Genomic DNA, 22500 nt, shown 5'->3' on the forward strand with positions numbered 1-22500 from the left:
GAGTAGCGTGGCGGGGATACGCAGTCACCGTGTCCCTGCTCCCGGCAGCACGGAGGGGTCCTGGGGAGCTCGCGGAGGCTGCAGGGAGTGGGTAGAGGCTGAGAGTGGGGAGACGGAGCAAAGAGCTGAATTATAGCATCCTTTGACTTCAAGGTGCAGTTTTCAAAGCCAGTGACAATATTTCTGATTAAAGTTTTTATTCAGTTTGTTGATTGCAGTATTTGTAATCTGGAAAAGAGATTTGCGATAATAATATACGTTTTTTTTCTACTCTTAAGGGTTTTATTATTCTGTCTTTGCCAGAAAGCATATTTTAAGAGCTTAGATTCAAAATTAAATGTGACCTCAGTGTTTTAAAATACAATTACGATAACTATCCATTTAGTAGGGTTTTTTCTTTTACTTTTGACATATGGTCAATATACTTATGCCAGTTATTAAAGACATTATTTTATGCTATGCTAAGTATTTAACATATTGCAGCTGCCCTAGTAAATACGGACTGATGACAAGGGATGTTGAGGAAGCACGTTACATGAACTGCTTCTTCGCTTAAATTACTATCGTGTCTGTACATAGGTAAAGGAAAAAATCCACCATACTTGATAAGAGAAATTTATATTATTTATATGGAACAGAACAAACCAATTTACAAGAAAGGCACTTAAGTGGGAAGCTTATTTATTAATGAGTGTAGTACACAAGCTAATGGGGTTGTAATGCAGATGCACCTAAAGCTCGGAGGACAGCAGTCTCCAGGCGCCGCTCACCGCTTCAGAAGAGAGAGGAGAGAAAGCCGCTTGGAAAAGATTTCCACGCAATTCGAAACAGAGTTATGCAAAGTAGTTTTGTCTGTCTCGACTTAGTCAGAAGGAGGGTCTGTGAGCCTCTCCGTCTCTCCTGCCAGAGGACATCAGTGGGGTTTGAGAGCAGGAATGTGCCAGTGCCAGGGCTGTGATTCACAGCTGCTGCTAGATCCCGCTTTGTCCTCCACGGCGGGGGTTCGGATGCGATTCCTCCACGGCGGGGGTTTGGATGCCATTATAAGCTCACATCAGGTCCACATCCCGGGGCAGCACCTCTGCACGGAGAAGTCCCGAAGCTCCTGGATCCCAGCGGTTAGGCATCCCACTGGGATCCAGAGGTTTGCGGGAGGGTGGGAGAAGAGGGAGGCATGCTGTGGCCAAGGTGGTCCATGAAGGGGAGAGTTTATTTAAATTACAGTTCCTATAGTCAGTCTTTAACAAGCTCCTTTTGAGGTAGCAGTTTATAGACTCTTATTTCAGTTAATTATAACAGCAGTTTTTTGAAACAGAATTTTTATTGGTTTTATTGATGTGCCCTACTGTTTTTCCAGTCCTGTGACTGGGTTCTGCTTGGTTACCTGGGAGAAGAAAAGCTTTCCTCCTGGATTCAGAAGATGCAGGGAGCGCGGGCGGTGGGCTGCTCGGGAGATGCTCCCGGGCGGGGGGCCGGGGGAGCCCCGTACCGCTCCTGAAGGCTCCCACTGCCTTCAGAGGGCCTCCCATGGGGCGCCTGCAAAGCCGCCTCAGATACGGCTTCGTGTCTCTCCTCGGGCGTACGTGCCCATGCAAAAGTGACCGTCCCGTGCGTGCGATGGGGTGTCATGACACAAAACCTCCAAAGAGGTGATCCATGGCACTGCAGTGCGTTGCAAACTGTAAAGAAGTAGTGCTGGCAAACGTTGATTAAAATGAAGGAAAACACGCCATATTTTTTGTTCTTCCTGCTGTTGTAGGGTTGTATTTCTGGGTTTGAGGCCTGACGGGTAAGAAGTAAATCCAATTCTTCATTGGGTAATGCCATTCTTAGAAAGATCCTGCCGATGCGTGTGGGAGACGATCTCAAAGCCCTGTAGAAAAGCGTTGAGGGGAGAGAGAAAGTATATTTATTAACTCTGCTGTTTTAATTGGCATGTATTAGCAGTTTTTTCCAAGCATCCTCTTCTCAGCCTATGTTGACGTGAAACTTGGGATGATGAATGCCTGCTAGGAACCCAGATCTTGACAAGTTCCATGATGGTTTCATCTGATGCCAGTGTTTGTTTCTGTGGTTTCTGAGTGTTCATACCTGGTCTAAAAAAAATAAATGAATACCATTTCTTTGCACTGATGTTAGCAGCTTCGCAGTCACATGGGGAGGGTCAAACTGGCCTCAAGGGCTTTGTCCGGTGCCTTTCCTGCCGTCCTTTCTCCCGTACAGCTGCTTCGGTGTGAGGTGCATCAGAAGGGCCTCATTCATGGGGTGAAAATATTTACATAATTCTTTCAAGCAGAAGATGGGCAGCGCATCTCCGGTCGTGGCAGGAGTGTGCGCGTCAGGTCCTATGCCGATCTCTGCCCTTATGGGACCATCAGATGAGCCTGGGGCTGGTCCTAACAGGAGATGCTCAGAGGGCACAGACTGCGTTACACCCAGACCGGGAAGTTGGTTTGAAAAATGGCCTGATGAGTGGAATCCTTAAGAGGTTCCTGATTTATCTGTATCTTAATTCATTTTAATAGGCTGGAGTATCTGCAGGTGCTGTTGATTATAATTCTTGGTGCTCGCTTTCATCTGGAATTCATGCACTAACGCACGTCAAGGTGGACATCCAAAGTCAAAGCCCAGCTCCAATAATTCAGCCTTAAGTTTTCCTCCTTCAATTTCCCCGTGCACCAGCGGAGATCAGAGATCCGGGTCTTGCAGTGTAAGGGTTGTAATGTGTATTTTAACTGCCGTAGGTTTTTGGTTTTTTAAATCCATGCATAATTGGTATTATATCTATCTCAGATATGTAGAAAAAATGTAAATTTTACTTCAGATACCAGTTAGCAACTGGGTTATTACTGTGAGGCAAACTTCTGAATAGAGGTGGTGGGGTTTATGTACAAGGTGATGCTATGTGGCAGTTGCACAGAGCTGGGAAATAGTGGGGAGAGCTGTGGTGAATACCCTAAAACAGAGGAGCTAAGTGGAGAGGTGAAGGGAGTCTGGTCTGCGGTTTAAGGGTCCCCTGCAGCCAGCCCTAACACAGTTAATTGCCTGTGATAAAACCGACCTCGCAAGTCTGATGGGAGAATTCTTTTATATAAGAAAAAATGTTTTGTAACAATTTCTTGTAAGTGCTAAAATTAACTGACTTTCTTTTAACCTAATTATAGATAGAACTGATGATATCACCTATGCTTAATGTTGCCTAACATCTTGGGTGAGAGTGTGCTGCTTCTTGTAACTTGGCTGAATTTTTGCTTTTTGCTTTAAAGCATTTCATGCAAAGCATCTGCTTAATTGTTGCTGGTTGAAGGTCTTTTGGGCATGTGCTTCATTTCCCCCGTCCTCAATCTAGAACAGGTTGGTCCTCTCCAACGAGAAGGTATACAGAAACGGGTTTTTTTCTTTTTTTGACAAATTTTCCAGTCATTCTGCTGCCAAACCCGCTGATTTGAAACAGAAATATTTATGAAGAGGCCACTCTGATACTAAGAATATTTTTGTGTTCGAATATGGCCCAGCTGTAGGCTTTTGAAAAGTTTCATTCATAGAGGGGGAATGGGTCTCTCTGGGGAAGGAGCTCTCTGGGCTGTTTCGGGGGCTGAGCACGAAGGCGATACAACCTCACGGTGCTGATGAGCACCAGAACTAACTAGAGTTTTCTTGACCTGCCTGAATGACTTCTGCTAGCACAAACGAGGTAGAAACGTGCAGGGTGAAATCTGGAGAGAACAAGAATTACAGAATCGCAGAATCACAGAATCATTAAGGTTGAAAAAGACCTGTAAAATCATCAAGTCCAACCACCAACCCAACCCCACCATGCCCACTAAACCATGTCCCGCAGTGCCACATCCACATGTTCCTTGAACACCTCCAGTGATGGTGACTCCACCACTTCCCTGGGCAGCTTATTCCAGCTTATTTCCAGTTTGGAAAATACGTGATTGGGAGACAGGAAGAAAGCGGTACTTGAATTGGTGACCAGCACAGAGGTGGGCCGTGAAATCCTCTGTAGAGCAGTAAGGTCAGACAATGAGTAGTACTGAGACAGTCCGAACAAGGTGAGTTAAGGAGGATGGCTGGTGGCCAGGGTAGAAAAAGGGCAGAACATTGAAACTGGGCAATGTAAGGAGAGGCAAGGAGGTTGGCATGGAGTGGACATCGAAGCAGGACTTGGGGCATTGGGACGTGCAGCAGAAGATTGAGGTGGATGAAGAACCGTAACATCTTAGTGGTTGTCCTTGCACCTTACCGTTGTTTTAACAGAGATCTTTGTTCATAATGAGATACACTTCTCTGAAAACACAATAAATATGTTCAGGAAAAATAAGCCAAGACCACACACACATAGCATTGTTTTCCTTGAACGTGTTCCTTGTGTTCCTAGGAAAGTCCACTGCTCGCTGATTGCTGTTTCCTCCATGGTCTCACAGTACCATATCCCAGGGCAAGATCTTGTTTGAAATCTGTGTCTCTCTATATAGGATTCCAATCAAAACTTTAATGGTAGAGGGCAGTGAGTAGCATTTAATGACCTTCAGTGCTATCACTTGAGTCTTTTGGGCATTGACATTGATTTTCCTTATCTTGGCATGTGAAGACAGGAGTTTCACTCCCTTCTTTAAAGTGTTTGCTGGTACGCACTGGTAGCACAGAACAAGCAGGCAGCAGCTTTGCAGGCATCGCGGCCGGCAGCGGCGATGGGCTGCATGTGCTGCTTTCTTAGCCAACCTCCGTTTGGTACCTAAATTTGACAGCATTAATTGCAAGAGTTGGAAAAAAGACTAGGCCATTTAGAGACCTCTGTATTTTACTCAAGAGGTGCATCTATTTATTTGGAATTTGTATTTCACACCCAAATTTTTGTGTAGAGTCTTCTTTCTCAGGGCAAAAGAGAGGTATCGGTTTAATGCAGAATTTCTGACCAGTCAGATCCATAAGAATTTACATCCTCAATAACAGATAAAAGCAGAATGGAGGAAATATTGCAAAAGTTGTGTGATAAGGAATAAGTCTTACTCAGTTCTGAGTTCTTGCGCTCTTCCATAAATGCATTGATTTCTTCTTAGTAGGTTTTAGAAGGAGCTGTGGTGGGGTCGTTCAACAGGAATTGGGGTGTTTGTTCTGTTTATTGCAGCTCTCATCCTTTTTTTAATCTCTTACTACTGTCATGCAGATACTTCATTTATAAGAAGCTAAATTAAACTATGTAAGGATGTGCTTCTCCATGAATTTTAAACCTAAAGAGCTGCTTTGTTCATTGATTCAGTTGTGGGGAAAAAATGCAACACAGACATACGGCTATTTGAACTCTTTATTTGCCACATTTACAATATTAATAACACTGTTTCTAGAAGTTGTCACATCAAGTAAAAGATCTTCATTCCAGACTGTCTTTTGGGGCCAAATTGAGACTGGATGCATGCATTTAATAAATTGTAGTCTCGAGTAGTCATTTTTGTAAATAATTAGCTTCGGTGAAAGAATAAGTTAGCATATTGTATGCATCTAATGTTGCAAATGTACATACAGCAAACTTTCCTATTAATCAACAGTCAAGCACTGTAAGTTGGGTCTCATACATAATGAATTGTTCTTAAACCTCATGGGTTTCATTGATAGAAAAATAAGAGAAAACACAAGTGTAGTAAGCTTTTGAATAAAATTTAACGAGATTGCTCTGCATCCTGTAATCGTTTTGGAATCATTAGAGACCAGATAATTCATCTGCAGTTTTGGGGTGGCTTTAGCCTTCATCTATCAAAGAAAGGCTATTTAAATGACATTTACGTGTTGATAAAATACATTTTTATTTAATTTCACAATGAAGGCTTCAGTAAAAATGCCAGCTAACTCTACATTTATTATGTAAAGAATAATGCTGCATGACTGAGTCTCGTTTTAATGTTAATTTTTGTGTTCTAATCATTACTGATTCTTCCGTTTGAAAAGTAACACACCAGCTATTTCTCTAAGAAAAAAATGATTTGGTAAGACGAGCACAGACATATAGGTAAAGAAAGAGACAGTCAGCCTTCACTTTTCAGACAGGGCAACTTTTTATACAGGCCTGACTTCTGGTGACTTCACATGCATGAGCGTTGTGTGGAGAGTTGTCTTCAGTCATTTCCTGATAAAATAAGAAAATGCTGTTTAAAAAAAAACAGTACATAACCTTTTACATTATATTTGCTCCTTGTAGCTATTTCATGACAAGGGTTACCTTTCAGATCCTGGAGAATCAGCAGTGAATTCTCCTGCAAATGTAAAAATTTACTCTGATTTAGGAGCTCTTCACAATTAGCGATACTAATGACCCCAAGCCGTGGAGATGCTTGATCCACCTGATGTGCCCCCCAGCTGATCAATGCCTAGGGAATGGTTTAATCATGGATGCTGACTGCCGGGAGACGTCCCGAACCGATGGTAGCTTTGGTGGTGCAGAAGCCTGTCCGAGAGGCAATATCCCGAGTAGCAGGCACCAGGAGGAAGGGCTTCTGCTCACCTGCACAGGCTTGTCCAGTCCTTGGGCTGCACATGGCATCTCGTGGGGAAAACGACCCAAGGACCCTTTCTTCTCACTGGTCTCAAGTCATTTAGAGACTGTCTGCTCCTGTGTGATGCTCCAAGGACTCTTATGTTCCTCGGGTGACTCACAGAGGGGTTATGGCTACATCCTAAACTCTCCCTGAAGGTGATGACAGAATTCTACTGTAATTGGGCAATAATCCCAAAAATGTTTTCCTCTCCACCCATGGGAAGATTCCTTCTGTAAGATCCTTTTCCATATGCCTGATGTCAAAAAACCTCTTTTTTTCTACTTTTTTAACCCTGGCATGAGGGTAAAAGCCAGAAGTCCACCCACATTCCCCCTCTCGTTTGACGTTAAGTAGGTCTGCAGTCTCCAAGAGAGCCATGTCTAAATTGCTGTCAGATCGCATCACGCGCTCCGACCGCCGAGCAGGGCTGCAGGGTCATGTCAGAGCCCATTCGTTATAGTTGGAGTCTGCTGCAGCAACGGGCCTCTGGTCTTTCTCCCTTAACAAGAGGATTAGCATGACAGCCACATGGAGCTCTTTACGGACAGTCACCAAACACTTGCTTAGGTTGGGCTTCAATTACCGCTGGGACGGCCGCCGAGGTTGGATCTCCCTGGCGTGGTGCAACCTTGGGTCCAGGTCCCGCTGCTGGGCTCCCTGGTCTGGGAAGGTTTCTATAATCTCCCCCCTACCTTTTGTTTTGGGGGAATTTTGAGGGAAAAAAAGGATCTTTTAATAGAAGATACTTGCAGGGGTTTTTTCTTGCTGCTTTATTTCTGTCTCCCTCTACTCCATTAATGCTTTCCTATCAGAGCCTTTTTCATCCCTACTGGACATAGGGTTATTGTGATAATTTTTGGACCTCCTTAAGGTACAGACTTGTAAGAAATTGAATGGCCAAAGAAGCATCAAAATATGGAGGAGAAAAAACACGGATGTGTCCCACAGACAGCAATTCTTCCTACTTACCCCAGCCTGGAGGTACTCTTCAAACTGGAGACGCTGAGCGTTGTGCTACCCTATCAATGTGCTTGCAGATTTCCGGGGCCAAACTTCAATGTTTTCTATTACAGGTTTAATTAAAATTGAGTGTCTGTGTCTGCCAGGTACTTCTGTCTCTTTCTCCTGGGTGTAAATCGAGAAGCTTTAGGCACTGGGGAGCCTTAGGAGCAGCGCGGGGAAATCAGGGCTCCCATTCGGAGACAGGTCATTGCCTTCTGCTCTTTCTTGCACGCCCCCATCTCTGCCCATCGCACCTTCTGCAGGTGTTGGGTTTCCTGCTTGGTTTTGCTCCTCTGCACTCTTCTTTCTTCATCTGTCCATGTTAGACTCCATGACATGGAATTTTGATGTTGATTTTGATGAAGGCAGGCTAAGAAAAGGGTTTGGTGAGATTTTGTCCCATCTGCATTGTGAAGAGTACGGCTGATGATTGCTTTTACAGCATTCTGGTCATAACAGGATCCAAAAGCCTCTTAATTAGGACCAATTTACTTATATTTTAATATAAAATTTGTTGTTAATGAACAAAAGTGCTTATGTTTTTTGTTCAAGGAACACAGTGGAAGAAATTATGGATGCCCTTAAAAAACATACAATGGGATGTGGTTGAGTGTCCAAATATGTTTATTTTCTACATACCTGAAGATAATAGGATATTGCAAACCCAGTGATCTTCAGTACCATGTGTACCATGGTGTCAACACACAATTCAGTTGGTAACAGCCTGGCAAAGACCCTAATTTCCATGACAAGAGATTGGGAAGTTGTATGTGAAAACATGCATTCCATATTTTTTTTTTCTATTTATTTCTTATTGTAGGTCTTTATCCCTGCTGTTATCTGAGTGGAACTGTTGTAGTTATTATAGTGACGTAATAACGAATTATCTGAGTCCACCCACATGTACCAGTGGCCCTTAGCTGACTGCTGTCTAGGAGGAGCTGCATTTTTTTGTGCTAGTTGGGGAAATAAAGGGGACTCTTCATCAGCTCAGCAGCTGAAGCGGTTTATAAACCTCTTCTGAGGCAAACCCTAGAGGGTGAGGTAGTTATCTGGGGATAAAACATTCAGGTGCATGTGGCTACAGACAGTGGAAGCGAACGCTGGATGTTATGTTCAACCAATCAATTATTTTTAATATATACAAACATTTTATAAATATACAAATAAGTATGTTGTGGGAGCCGATACAACATTCTCATAGTATTTACCCTAATGAAGCTGCCAGCTCTTGGCTTTAACATAAGGAAGTTGCCAGCAGAGCTGTTGTGATATATTCTCTTTATTTTAAAGCGCACAACTCAAAGTCCATCTTATAATGTTCTCCGTTAAGGTCTATTAAGGACTGACTGAGGCAAAAAGTAGCTTGGAAATAAAATAAATCATTAAAATCATACCAGTTTAGAAGATGGCTACCCACCGAGGCTTCTCACAGCATTGCTCTGGTTCTCATAATGGTTAAGCTGTTTAGGATGATACTGAAGCCAATCTGCTGCTTACATGTTTATTTTGGAAGCACGTTAGAAACCTCCCGTTCTTGGCAAGTGGTTTGGAAGGAGCCGGTTAAACTGAAGCAGGTGCTGTTTCTGCTTTTCTCCCCCTCCGCTAAAACCATCTTCTCCTTCATTTCGTCCCGTGCAAACATAAGGAGTCACTGAAGAGACGCGGCGGGGATGGAGCCTCGGGAAGACACCTCTCAGCCGCGTGGCAGCAAGAGCCCGGTGCCTTCCTGAGTTTGTTCAGTCCTAAAAAAGAGCTGTCATGGAAATAAATACGTAGGATTGCAGTAGGAATGGTATGGAATAGCTGTCTGTGTGTAAGCTGGAGCAGTGGGTCTGCACTGGGGCCGTGGTGGATCCCTGTGCTGGGATGACCCTACGTCTCTCTTGGACTTCGCCACCACCGAGAGCTGAACGCACAGGCTGGAGATCTGCAGCAGCAGCAGTCGTTCCCTGGCCTGACAAAACGTCTCCTTTTGAGAGACATCCGACTTAAAAAAAAAATATATATTTTTTTAGATGTCTGCTTTTTATAGCTTAAAACAAGCATGGCTTTTTCTGTTTGAGGAGTATGTGGTTTTAATTAAGCGTGACATTGTAAAGCCACATAGATGAGTCAGTCTCTTGCAGCTGAATATCCGTTTAACATCACCACAAAGTTAAGACAGACTTCTAACTTACTGCACACATGTTAGAGGCTGGCACATCAATGCAAACAAAAAAGTTTCAGTTAAAAAAAAAACAAACAACCTGAAAACCCTACAGTAATGATTACTTGTTGATCAAGTGAAAATACAAAAATATTCTCTCTGAATTTTTTGAGATGCCAGGCAGGACCCAACACAATTCACTAATGAAAACAAGTGCAATGACAGTCTCCAATGAAAGTGTAAGTGATTTAAATAAGACTACCGCATTTTAAAGAAATATTTCTTATTATTCTGGTCCCATTGCAAAAAAAAGGTGTTGGTACTCTTTAAGGAAAGATAATGAAATTCTCCAGGGCAAAAGTAAAGTGGTCGGACTTCTTACGCCTTCTGTTTAGTTTCTTGCATTTTTAGATGAATGTGCTTATTTTATTTTCCTGTATAAAAGTGAAAATTCCGTCTTCTTGAATCACAGGTTTAAGACATAAGCTTTCCATAGGTAAAGCACAGAACAAATGGCCACTCGGCCGTCACTTTGTGTGCTGGTGGCTCTGCAGCTGGAGCAAGTCCCTTCCTCTGGAGATCACCAAGGGCAGGACGTTAAAGAAAGAGGGTCCCCTTTTTCTTCTTCATTGCTAAAGATTAGGCACAAGTGGTTAATATGACTCATAGATGGAGATTTTTCTCTGATGGTATACAACTAACTTTTTTCCTGTCCATCTTGACATTAGAGGTGCTCAAAGATCAATGCGTGGAGTAGGGTGTTCAGAAACCTTCCAAGCAGCCTAAGACTGAGCAGAAGAATTTCACACGGGGGGGGGGCAATTTCCCGTGCTGTAACTCATCTGCTCTCCTTTTCTCCTTATGAATGCTTTGAGATCACTTTTGTCTTGCTTTTTGAAACATATGTATGGTTTAGTTGGACCAAAGCATAGCTTTGAAGCCTGAGAAGATCCTTTAAAAGGCAGCTGGTGTTTTAAGTTGAATTTTTAATGATGAGGTAGTTTGTAGAAGGAGTGCTGCTTTGCAACTTTGGAAGGAAGAAAGGGGAGGAGGGCAGGGGGGGGAGGAGGGCCAGCAGAAGACACCCATGCATGAGTTATGTTCATTCTTTTTCTTTATTAATGCTGTCAAATTCCCAGGAATAGTTGTTAGCATTTCTAGCCAAGCAAAATTAATATGAAGTTGGGTTTTTTTAATCTTTCTGCCATTTTGAAGCTCTCAACATATATGTTGGCAAATCGACTTTGTATCCCACGTGAAAAGTCAATGCATTCTTAGAAAGCAATGCATTTTCATCTTGCAAAGCTTTTGCTTTCTTGACCAAGGGGGAGGTGGCCTTGGAGGTGGCAGGTGTTGTGAAAGTGTCCAGTGTTGAAGTGGTGGGAGAAAGGTCTCACTAAAAACTTCTAGAGGTGTTCAGCAGCAACAAGGCACTGTTCTTAAAAGCAGTAATTAAAAAAAAATTAAAATTAAGACTGATATCCAAACAGTCCTGCCAGGGAAGACCGGGTGGAAGTGAGGAATGTGTATGTGAACGTATCCGTGCATTGGGATGGCTAAGCCTTGCTACGGTTCGCAGCGGGTTCCTGCAGCCCTTCCAGCTACACAGACAGGCAAAGCTGCTCCTGTAATTCATGTCTTCTCAAAGAGATTGATGGACCTTTACTCTGTTCCTTATGGTAAATACGGAGCTAATGGCCTGACGGTTACCTTGAGGCTTCAGGCAAAGCCCGGAGCAGCCCATGCACCAGCCTCGGTAGCACTGCGCTTCACCAACGCTGGCATGCTGCTTCCCACCTGTTTTGGGGGAGAACGGCGGTAGTTTGGTGCCTTTCCGGAGCAGGAGGAAATTACGGTGTCTGTCTGCCAGCGTCAGGCTGGGGCGGTCGGAGGCAGAGCCAGGAGCCCAGCTGCTGGGGGCTGCTTGCTTGCAGAGCAGCGAGGAGACGAAGTTTTTTGGTTTTACGATGATATTACAGTCCAAATCATTTCCAGACTCCTGAGGATGTGAAACAAGACGATGTGAAAAACATAAGGTTACCGGAGTTTTGAGTGCCTTCTATGCTCTTCTGGATAAATGGAGCAGAAAAGTCTACCAACTTCTCTTCGAGATTTCAAAGGCGTTATTATATTCTGTAGTTATTATATTGTTGTAGCTCTAACAATCCACAGTAAAACTGAGCCATATTCTGCTGAGTGTTGTACATGTGCAGAATAACGGATCATCCGTGGTGTCGAGAGCTTGGTTTGATGTCCACGTCATAGGCATTCATGCAAAAAAGTTTATGCACAGATTCTCATACCTTTTTTTTGCAAAGAGATTATTAAATAGCAAAATAACATAAAGTAGACATCAGTTTTATAAAGCAAATTGATACTCCACACACACCAAAAAAAAAAAAAATCAAAAGCATTAATTTGGTAAATAAATGGAAAGAGAGAAATAAAATTGCACTTAATTTCTAGCAAACTGGATCCAAAGCTGATTTCTCATTTTTGTTTTGCCTCTGCTCCAAGCCATCAACTCGTATTCTTGTGCGACCGGAGTGTTTTAATTGTCCGCCTCTGTGTCCCTCTTCTTCTCTGCCACTTTCTAATCAGTAATTATGTGGCCTTCAGTGGTTAACAATTAATCAGAAAATGAATTGGGGCTGGGGGAGATGGCAGGGCCGTTCGATCACGCACTGGGCGAGTGAGGGCTTCGCTTCTGAGAGTAACCCTGAGCCAGCTCCCGCCTGCTCATCATTTATCCTGTCCGGAGGCAGAGCCGGGGCTGGTGTCTGATTGCACCAACGTCCCGTCGTGTTCGGCTCCACGAGCCGTTGTGGATCAGGCGTGTGAAGCCGTCGGGTCTTTTTGCAAAGGTGCCTTGTGGTGAAAGCAGACCTGGTGTCTTTTATGCCATTACTGGTACATCACACGTTTCATTTTCTTTGGCTTTCTGCTAGGATGGAACTAACAAAATATTTTTGCTCGCTTGCGGCACGCTCGAGTGTACTGGGGAGTTTGGGTTGGTTTGCTCTTTCCCCTGACCTGGGTGGCAGAATTGCTCTGGTTTTCTCTTTCTTCCGTTGTCTCGGGTTCTCACGGATTTGGGTATTTCTACAATTTTCCCTCCTCCCTACTACTTTGTTACCCATCCAACCCCTCACTGGAAGACTATGCTGTTGAGTTTTAGCAGCACGCTATTGAGAAGCTTCTTGTTTTGGGGTCTGGCTGTATTTCCAGCTGGGGGAAAAAAAAAGCTGCAATAATCAGAAAACCTTAGGATGGCTCTTCAGTGCTTAAGAGTCTGGATACGAGAAGGTCCCAGGCAGGGCTTGCTGTTTTGGCAGTCACCCGTCATGTTGTCTCCTTATCGTTCTTCCCATCGTTTCTCTTGGGTGCATTGCTAATGGGCTCTGTTTGTTTATCGGTGCCCTGAAACCAGTCTCTGCCGTTTTGAGAGACACCCACCACACACGATCTCATAAAGAACCAGGGGAGCACCGGCACCCCTTCACCAGCGCTGCTTTGCCTCACTGAAAGGGTTGGGAAACATGGCTGGCTGTTTGCAAATCCAATGTTTCATTGCTCTCATACACACGTTGCTTTTCCAGAGGAAAAGAAGAAAAAAGTAGCAAGGGAAGAAGTACATTTTTGTTTGCAGGTGCTTTCTGTTTGCTTGCTTTGCTCTTTGGTGTCCTGCAAGCACGAGCTGCCATTGAAAATCAAATGAATTCTCAATTGCTTCCTTCCAATTCAATAAGTGGAGGAAAGCAGAAACCTGCCACCGTCGCTGGAAGGAAGCGGGGCAGAGGAAGGCGCGGGTTCGGCAGAAAGCCATTTCCTTTCCTCCTTTCCCCAGGGAAGGTCCCTGAGGAGACGGGACTGTGCCCTTGGGGGACATGGAAGAGGAGCCTCACCTCCATCCACCCTGGAGGCAGAAGGATGTGTCATCTACCATGGGCTTGGGTGGTTTTCTTGCTCCCTGAGGCTTCCCCCTGATGCTCGGCATTTTCCTCTCACCGATCCAATACAAATTTTTTTACAGGTGTAAGCAACCGTGTGTCGTCAGTGCATTTCTCGAGGTGACGAGGATGCATTTTTGTTATCGCTGTTACGAATCTTTTCACCTTTATCAGAGCAGAAAAAAGATGGAGTCTGACTCCAGATTGAATGCTTTTGAGATGATACGTTTTTCTGCCAATGTAGGGAGTATGAACATTCATTTTTATAATTTTTATCATTACAATTTTGCAATTCTCTCTCGCAGCAGGGCAGAGTCCTCGGCCGCTTGCGAGGTGTGCGAAGGCGCGGAGGAGATGACGGAGCCGCTGAAGCAGTGCATGGCCTGGCTGCACGCCTACTTCTGCGAGCCGGCGAGGACGGCGAGCCTTCCCGTGCCGGCCTTCCACCACCCGCTGCTCCGACGAGGTCTGTGCCGCGCTACCGCGGGGTGCCCATCCCCTCCCTGTGCCCGTCAGCCAGGGTGGTGCTGGCTCCCATCTCCCTAATTCTTGGTCAATGGCAATAAAAAAGACGCGGTTCAGCTCCCGACAGTTGCTGCCTGAAAGGTTTGAGTATGAACACATCTGAAGGCTTTTCAGTAAGGTCGTTGCTCACTTAAACTAGCCTTTGGCAGCAACAGGGGGAATGAGGCTTAGACGCGTCCATGTCTATTGACATGGACACCTCGCCAGTGCCATAGAAACGGTCAGCGATAGTTAGGTTGCGTAAGGTAGCTATGTTTTGATTCCTCAAAGTTATCATAGATACTATTCGGATTTTTTTAAACAAAGAACAAGTATTGTTACAAAGAAGTTATGCTATTCGTGTATTTAGATTAAAAAAAGACCTGAGAAAAGTTTCTCCTTGCTGTTCGCCGTTTACCGGCTGTGTTCCTGAAGACCTCGTACCAGAAGTCAATAACTTGAAATGAAATAGATCTCATTACTTAAAAAAAAGGAAAAAAATCTCAGAGGTCTGCTTTTTGCAGTGCCTTCTGGTCTGTCCATGACTGTCATCATTTCCCAGCGAATAAAATCTTCAGTTTAAGAGATATATTTTTTAATTGTATTAGATTCCATAATAATATAGCACCAAAAAGGGGCTGGTATCCTCTACATTACACGAGGTAAGATAGCACGGGTTTTTGTATAAACTCTAAATTATACGTACTTTTTCTTTTTTTGTGGTTCAAGGTGAAAGACATCTTTTAAATACGGGTGCATAGGTTTCTATTTGAAGGCATAAGGCCTATACGTCACAGTTTTACCCGTGAAAGGCAGGGCTGTTTTGACAGGCAAGTGTCAAAGTAGTATCGACAAGAGCTCAGCTGTGTCTGCTCTTAATTGCTGGTTTTATTCAAATTCCTATAAATAGTAGGTTTCTTCTTGCTGTTACGCTTTCTTATTCTTAATTAGCTAATGGCAGCTGCAAGTAGAACACCAAAATCAAAAAGCGGTTGCTGAGCAGAGCCTTCTGCAGATAATCAGGCTGCTGCTTTCGCAAGGTGGGAGCCGTACACTTTGTGAGCTTTGCACTGTACTTTTGTTTTAATGATGAACTTCCGCACTTATTCTTCTACGTTATGAAATTTTCTCAGCGCGACATCTTTTGTAGTCAAATTACAGGGTGCGTACTGAGGTTTTATTAACCTAAGTTGTGTATTGTGCTGTCTCCCTCTAATTTTTATACAAACATCATTTTTATCAACTACTAAAAAAATTTCATTTAGAAGTTTTAGTGAAACCATCCGATTAATGTGTGGGAAAATAAGCACTAATGACACTATGAGGTCAAAATTGCTAAAATGCTCATGAAGTGTGGCCATCTAGGTGATTAAATCATCATTTGAGAACTCTTTTTTGTTAGCTGGGGTAAAATTAAGACCCGTGTTGTGAAAACCTTAGGGTTGGGGTGAGTGTGAATGGGCAAAGCTGGGTGGGAAATAGTTACGGCTGCTGTTCCTTCCATCTTTGAATAACATCAGTGGAATTTTGCTTCCCAGATTATCCACCAGAAGATTATAAAACATTTAAAGTAATGCTTTTATTTTATTAGTTTTTCTAAATTGGCTACTGAATTCTTTTAGCTTGGCTAATGAAATTTCTTAGTCTAAGCGCTGCTCATGTTTCAACTGCTGGTTTGGGGTTTAGCCCCAAGCAGGCTTGCCTTGACTGACTTACGGTCGGAGTTGGTAGGGGACTTTGGTCCTTCCCTAGGCAGCAACCTTCCTGTGCAGGCAACGCTGGAAGAGACTGAAGATCATTTAAAAGAGGAAAAATAAGTATATTTGTTAGTAGGAAGCTTCTTGAGGGAAAGCAATCATCACGCTCGCATTTTTTTGAGGGGAGGAAGGAAAGCTCTTCAGCACGGTCCAAGTGCTGAACCCATCAGAGAGGTGCTTGTGGGGATGGGATGGGACGTGGCCGGTGGCTGTGGGCATCAACGCTGGGTCTCTCTGCAGTACCCGTGGCCCTGTGAAGGATGCGGCTGGTGGTCCTGTTACCGAAAATCGTAACGAAGAAAACTCTCCAAACCAAATGCTAGTTTAGAAAGCCGACATTGGTTTATTGCAGCGCCGGGTGCATGGGGGATTTCTCCTCCTAACATGCACACCCGGTTAAAATCATGACAGGTATTTAAAACAGTTAACAAAGTTAGTTACACCTACTGATCCTACCCCTTAATTAACTATTGGTTAGTACTTTTCTTACTTCATCTTAAAGATACAGTCTTCTTTTAATTCACTACGCATGCTCAGAGAGTAGGGGGCTTTTTTGGGTTGGGGGTGTTTTCTAGCCAGGAGGTGTGGTTTTCACATTATAATGAGATTATAATGAGGCAGGTTAACTCTAGGGCACTATTTTGGCACTCTATTCTATTTTTCTACAATTCGTCCTTGCGTTAATCGTTATTGCTAGTTAGTGGAGATTACCGGAAACAGTTTTTATCTTTACTATGTCTAAATACCAGGTGCATTTGTTATGAAGTATCTTCTTTACATTCTTTCCATTCTTTTTCACTTGATTTTGACCTTGTGTTTCGAGATGTTCTGTAACAGTCCCGCTGGCTGGGCTGGCCACGGGCTGGGCAGCAATGGTCCTAATGGGGTTTGACCTTCCGTATCGCTGGTTCGGTGCTGGGGGGGACTGGAGTGCGGTTTTCTTGTTGTAACATGTGCAGGTTCAGGTTTTTTTAATTTAGTTCAGTTATTTGTTCTTTGACTGAGACCAGGTGTGCACGTTTTATGGGGGGAAGGCACGTATGTAATGGAAACGCTAACGAAGAATTAATTGGCACAAATCACAGTGATGTGGTAGCATTTCTATTCTTCTCTTATTTTCTCCTAGTAATACTTTCATAAAATAGAAGAAATTGCTATTGGAAGGAATGTGGAAATATATGTCAAAACTTTGAAGAAACTATTTTTAAAAGTTATTTAGTAGAAAGGTAAGGTTAAAAAATGCATTGTAATGGATTGCATTGTGCATTTCAATTTATCCATAAGTCAGAATTGCAATACTGCTAAATTAGGAATTTGGTATTTATTTACTTTTTCACATTTACATTTGAAAGTCCCTACTCACTTCTCCAGGCACTTAAAAATGAAGAATAAACCTAAGCGAGAGCATGAGGACCCAAAGCCAGGAAGGCTTTTTCTCATCACACCGATTTCCTTACACGTCTCTGCTCAGCAGCAGTTCTTCCAACAAATCGTCAAAACCTTTGGCCCTTCTTTTCTCCCCTTCCCTGTAAATATGACCACTTATAGTGTGGTTCTTTGATGTTTGGTGACTTGAGTTCCATCATCAAGTGCTTTTGTGATCAGGACTGACTGTTAGATGTTTTCTTTCTTAATCAGTGCTTATATCAATTTTTTTTTTTTTTTTTTTTCTTGTGCTAGCATCATCTGAGGACAGGAAGGGTTTTGCTTATGTCAAACACATTAAAGAGGTTCCTCATTTAAAAAAGAAGTGTAAAGTGCTTCTCAATTCATGGTCAATTTTCTGCAGCTGCTTTTGTGCCAACCATTAAGACATAGCTCCTTGTGGAGAGAAGAATAGTGACAATCAATTCTGAGATAACAAAAGCAGAGAGATTTGCAAATGCAGAAAGTAAAGTTATCTTGCAAGTTGCAGAAAGCCATCTCTCCACGGCCCCAACACCCATAGCTGCTCTGGGTGTTGGGCTGGTGGTAAATGCGCAGCTCAGCCACCTCCCGGCCTCGACCGACGGATGAAGACGCACAGTTGGTGGCCACATGAAAACCATTTAGCTGTATGCTTTGCTTTTCTGGGCTCTTAGGGAAGCGAGACACCAGTCCTCCCGCGAACACCTAGCACCTTCCAGCAACCCCTGCACTGACGGGGAAAATATGGTAATAACCGTTTCATTATGCTATCGTAGTTTGGTTGCCAAGCGCGCGTGCATTACCAAGGCAAAGGCAAGCTGAATTCTGACATTTATTGTTTCAGCGGCTCATCTTGTGTCTTAAATTTTTCTAAAGTGCCTTTAATTTTCTAAATTTCTATTAAAAGGGGGAAATGTGTTTAAAAGCCCTCTAAATACAGAATTAACCATTCCTCCTCGTAACTTGTCGGTGATAAAGTTTGAGCCTGGTGCTGTAGCACAGCTCGAGGCAGGCAGGAGAAGTTTCAAGCTGGTTTCTCAACACCTCCAGGAGCTGTCGGCTTACTGGCTGTCCAGCGTAGCCTATGCAGCCAGTCTGGGTTTTTTAAATGTAATTGAAAAACTGGAATTTTCAGCAATTTGTGTCACGGCCAGTGCTCAGTGTGGAATTTTATTGAACAAAGAGAAGGCAAGTTTTCCCCACTTCTCTGCAGCATGACTTCAAGGTGTTACACCTTGGAAAAATCACTGAACATTTATAATGGAAAGTGATTAATTGGTCTTAATGTATCATGGTCATTAGCCCCCTTCATATATGAAGAAGAAAAATTGACCCTGTTATTGTTTTGAAGCCTATGCACGAGTTGCTTGATTTGTGGGTCTGTGAAATGGAAAAGGCAATGTTAAATTGGCCAGCCATGAATTTCCTGACTTTTCTTTATTTGTGCTTTATAACCATAGTGGTGGAGGATGCAGAAAGCATTGCAGCGCTGGACGCTGCAGCGAGGAACGGTTGTGTGTTTGCAGACCAGATGGCTCATTAGAGCAGCAAGAGCAGAGGAAATTGGAGACACACAAGTTTTCCTTTGCCCTGTGACAAGCAGCAGCCCTGGGGCTCTGCTCTTTGCGTGCCGTGCCACGCCATGCCGCCGTCCTCACCGGATGAAGTCCTTTAGCTTTGCAAAACCATGCTTTTATATTCTCGAGTCTGGAGTTCCTCAGTTGGGTCCCTCTCCGGGAGGTGTGGTCCTGAAGCAAAGCTTTGCTTTTTCAGCTCAGTCCAGCTCAATCACCCTGTTTCTTCAAATAAGCTGGGAATTACCGTGTCAGTGCGAGGGAGGAGGGCTCCGCAGGTCTGGCGTTGTCTGTGTCGCCTTGCAAACCAAAGGCGGAGAAAAGCTGTGCAGAAGGATGGAGGAGGAACTACCTGAGGATGGAAGTGGAGAGGTGAGCTTTGCAAGCCAGATTAGGAGCTGAAATTTCCCGTGCGTGATGTATCTATCTTATTCATCCAAGAAGGGATATTGATGAAACTCCTCATACATAATGGGAGTAGAGAATCTTCAAAGAAACTGGTAGTACCTCCATTCTCCCTTCAAGAAGCCTTCGCTCCATACCCTGTAATCAATAATTACCCTGTGATTTCCTGGGAGCCTTCTCGTTCAGAAACTCGAACCAAAGCAGGGCAGGCTGTGAACCTGGCGTAGTCCCCGCCAAAGAACGGCAAAGCACACTGTAAGATACCGGTTACAGGCTGAAGAAACTATTCACTTTCTCACATCACCTCTGTGGAGTCGCACTCATCCTTCGTTCCCGTGCTGCACGCTCGCCCGTCCTTCTTGGTGGTGTTGAATCTCTCCCTTTGGAAAGCACCTGTGGAGAAAATCCTTCCATTAATTGCATCTTGATTACTCTTTCACCTTCCTACCAGTGGCACACAGTAGCACCTCTTTGTTTTACTGGTTTTGCCCATTCTAAACTATTTGAAAAAAAAAAAATCTGCAGCAAATTAAGAAAGAAAAGTGGATTTTATGCATTCTGGCTGTAACTCAGCAAAGGCTGGGCTTCCTTTTTGTGGTTGGAATGCTCACATCACAAGTTTTCTGAAGATCGTGGGGCTTTTAATTTGCCTACTTCTGAGAGGGCAAATTCAACATCCCATGAACGCTTACGTTTAAAAGAAGTGGTTTAAACGGCTGTGCTGCTTCTTACCCTGGTTACGGTGTGCAGTATTTCCTAAGAGTAAATTTTTCTCACATACAATTTAGCCAAAGACTTTTCAATATATAAAGATTATTTAAATAAGAAAAGCATTTACAGTATTAAGATGAATACAGATCTGTTTTCCCTTGCTTTAAATTACAGATTTAAAAAAAAAAAAACAAACCATAAAACACATTGACTTTGTTGAGATACTGCCTGGTAAAGCTGCAAAGTTTGAAGCTTCAGGTGCCAGTTTATGGATAATAGGATAGCAACTCTGTGCTCACATTCAGTGGAAGAGAAATGGCTGGTAAACATGTCATTCTTTAGAACAGAAGAATGAGTAAACTACTTTTCAGGAGCTGCAGAAGCAGAGGGGGAAGGTCCAAGGCTCAAAGTGGGAGAGGTATGAAAAAACCTGATCAAAAGAGTAGGAGCAGCTGGAGGACACTCAGGGATGTCAGATGTCCCGGTCGGTCCTGAGGTCGCTGGACGGCTTCTTTTTAGATAACGAAGAAGGATGTAACGTTATGTTGGGGTGATTTGCAGCATTGAGGGGAACAGGAGAAAATGGGAGTTAAGGGTGAGGGCAGGTGAGAAGTGGAAAGGATGAATTTGACCTAAGAATGATTTCGTTGAGCTGTAGGTAACTTGGGTCGGTAGCAGAAAAAATAACCATAAGCATTTTAAGTACGTCTTAAACTTAAGAGTTTCCTGCTCACTCCTAGAATGACGTGTGCGTGGTGGTTCAAGACAGTAAATACTGAAGTGAATGGTATCTTCACGATTTTACTACCTTTATTAACTTGTAATTCTTAAAGTGATGGCCTATGGATATGAGACGTATCTATAGAGACATATACATGGCTGAGTCCTATGTAGTTTTAATTTTCTTCAGTCCTTGTATGACTTGTAACTTTATTTGCCCTGTTATTTTCTAACATGATCTAACATACAGAAATCCATACACAATATCCAAAAATAAGCTAGCTGGCTGGAGCTTACGAGGATGATATGCAGCCAGATGGGCTGCTAAAGCAAGACAAGTGGTTTTGGGTTTCTCTGGAAAGTACGTATTTTCATATCATGTGCACGTACGTGTTCAGGGGCAACGTATTTAGTCAGTCCCATGGTGATCTTTTCTCTCAAGTGTCCTAAAGTTGATACTATAAGTATCAGATGTTACATCAAGCACCAGTTCCTGAGATTTTCTTCCTTTGTTTGAGATGTGTGTGTATATATGTATAAATATATATATGTGTATATATATACAAACGTCTATATATAATATACATTTGTTTCTATTTATATAAATATATATTAATTTATATTTATATGTAATATATATTTATTTAGTTGTATTTATTATATATACACACACACACTAAATTGGGTTTGAGTGGCAGGTATGGTACCTCACGCCAGTGCAGGGAGAATGACGCAATGACCAAGCCCCAGGCCAGGCGATGCCACTTCATCGATTGCAGTATTCAAACCATAGCCATCCTCGATAGGAAAAGCAGCAAACTCAGCCTACAGAAAGACCTCCAGGAGCCAACCTGCCCCAGTATCATCTCTCCGTGTTTACCTTCTTTCCAGTAAAAATGGAAAATTCATTAAAGTTCAACTGGGGTAGTGTAAATCCACCAGCATTACCAGGTTATATCTATATTTTGCAGATTTGAACTGCGCTGTTGGTGGCTTGCCCTGCCCTAGACAAATGCAAAATGTCATTCTTGCCATTTGTTTATGTTGCAATTTGTGAAATTCTCTTAATTTTGTACTAGAGATTCAATTCACTAAAGAAAAAAAAGTTGAGAAATGTTTCTGACTTTTTCATTCCTGCAGCTTCATCAGACATGCAAATACATTTCTATTTAGGCTTTTAGAAAATGTTATTTTAAAGTAACATGAAATAATCCGCTCGAAAATGTTAGTGCTTCACATATCTGGACATGGCAGATCCAAGTGCAAAGAGATGACAAGCTTTCATATTTCTGCTGCAGCAGAACATTCAAAACACAAAATTCAAATTCCAGAGACTGGCGCCTTCTTTTATTACCATTTCATGTGAGAATAGTTTTGATAAGCAGAAAGTCACTGTTTTGCTAGACATGTAATGGATTTTTACAATCCAATACTTTCCTACAATTTCCTTCAAACAGAAATCAATCCTCTCCAACCTTCAAAAATGAAAAAAACCCCAAAATCCAAAACTAGCCCAGTCTCAAATTCTTCTTCCAGCCCAGCTGGCCCATTGCTTTGCCTCAACTATTTTTATTTAAAAACAAAAGTAAACAAAAAATAAATCAGTACAAATGCATTCTGGACAGAAGTATTTACAAAATTCCTGACCCAGTTCCTATTGAATGCAGAGCAAAATTCCCATCACTTTCAGTGGAAGCTTGTCTGGTTTTAAGCGTATGTTAAGTACTCCTAATTTGAGTTCACTGTTCATAGGATAGATTGTCTGCCAAACACAAGCCATTTCTG

At 43.0% G+C, this 22500-nt stretch overlaps 1 protein-coding gene across 1 annotated transcript in view; it reads left to right on the forward strand.

Annotated features, from left to right (window-relative positions):
• Nucleotides 1-22500, forward strand: part of MGMT (O-6-methylguanine-DNA methyltransferase) — a 173859-nt gene that overhangs the window by 124451 nt on the left and 26908 nt on the right. The window contains exon 4 of the mRNA XM_059821149.1: nt 13943-14103. Within this exon, the coding sequence (XP_059677132.1) occupies nt 13943-14103 (161 nt within the window). The remainder of the gene's footprint in view (nt 1-13942; nt 14104-22500) is intronic.

This window comes from Gavia stellata, chromosome 9 (genome assembly GCF_030936135.1).
Source record: "Gavia stellata isolate bGavSte3 chromosome 9, bGavSte3.hap2, whole genome shotgun sequence".
NCBI classification, from domain to species: Eukaryota; Metazoa; Chordata; class Aves; order Gaviiformes; family Gaviidae; genus Gavia; species Gavia stellata.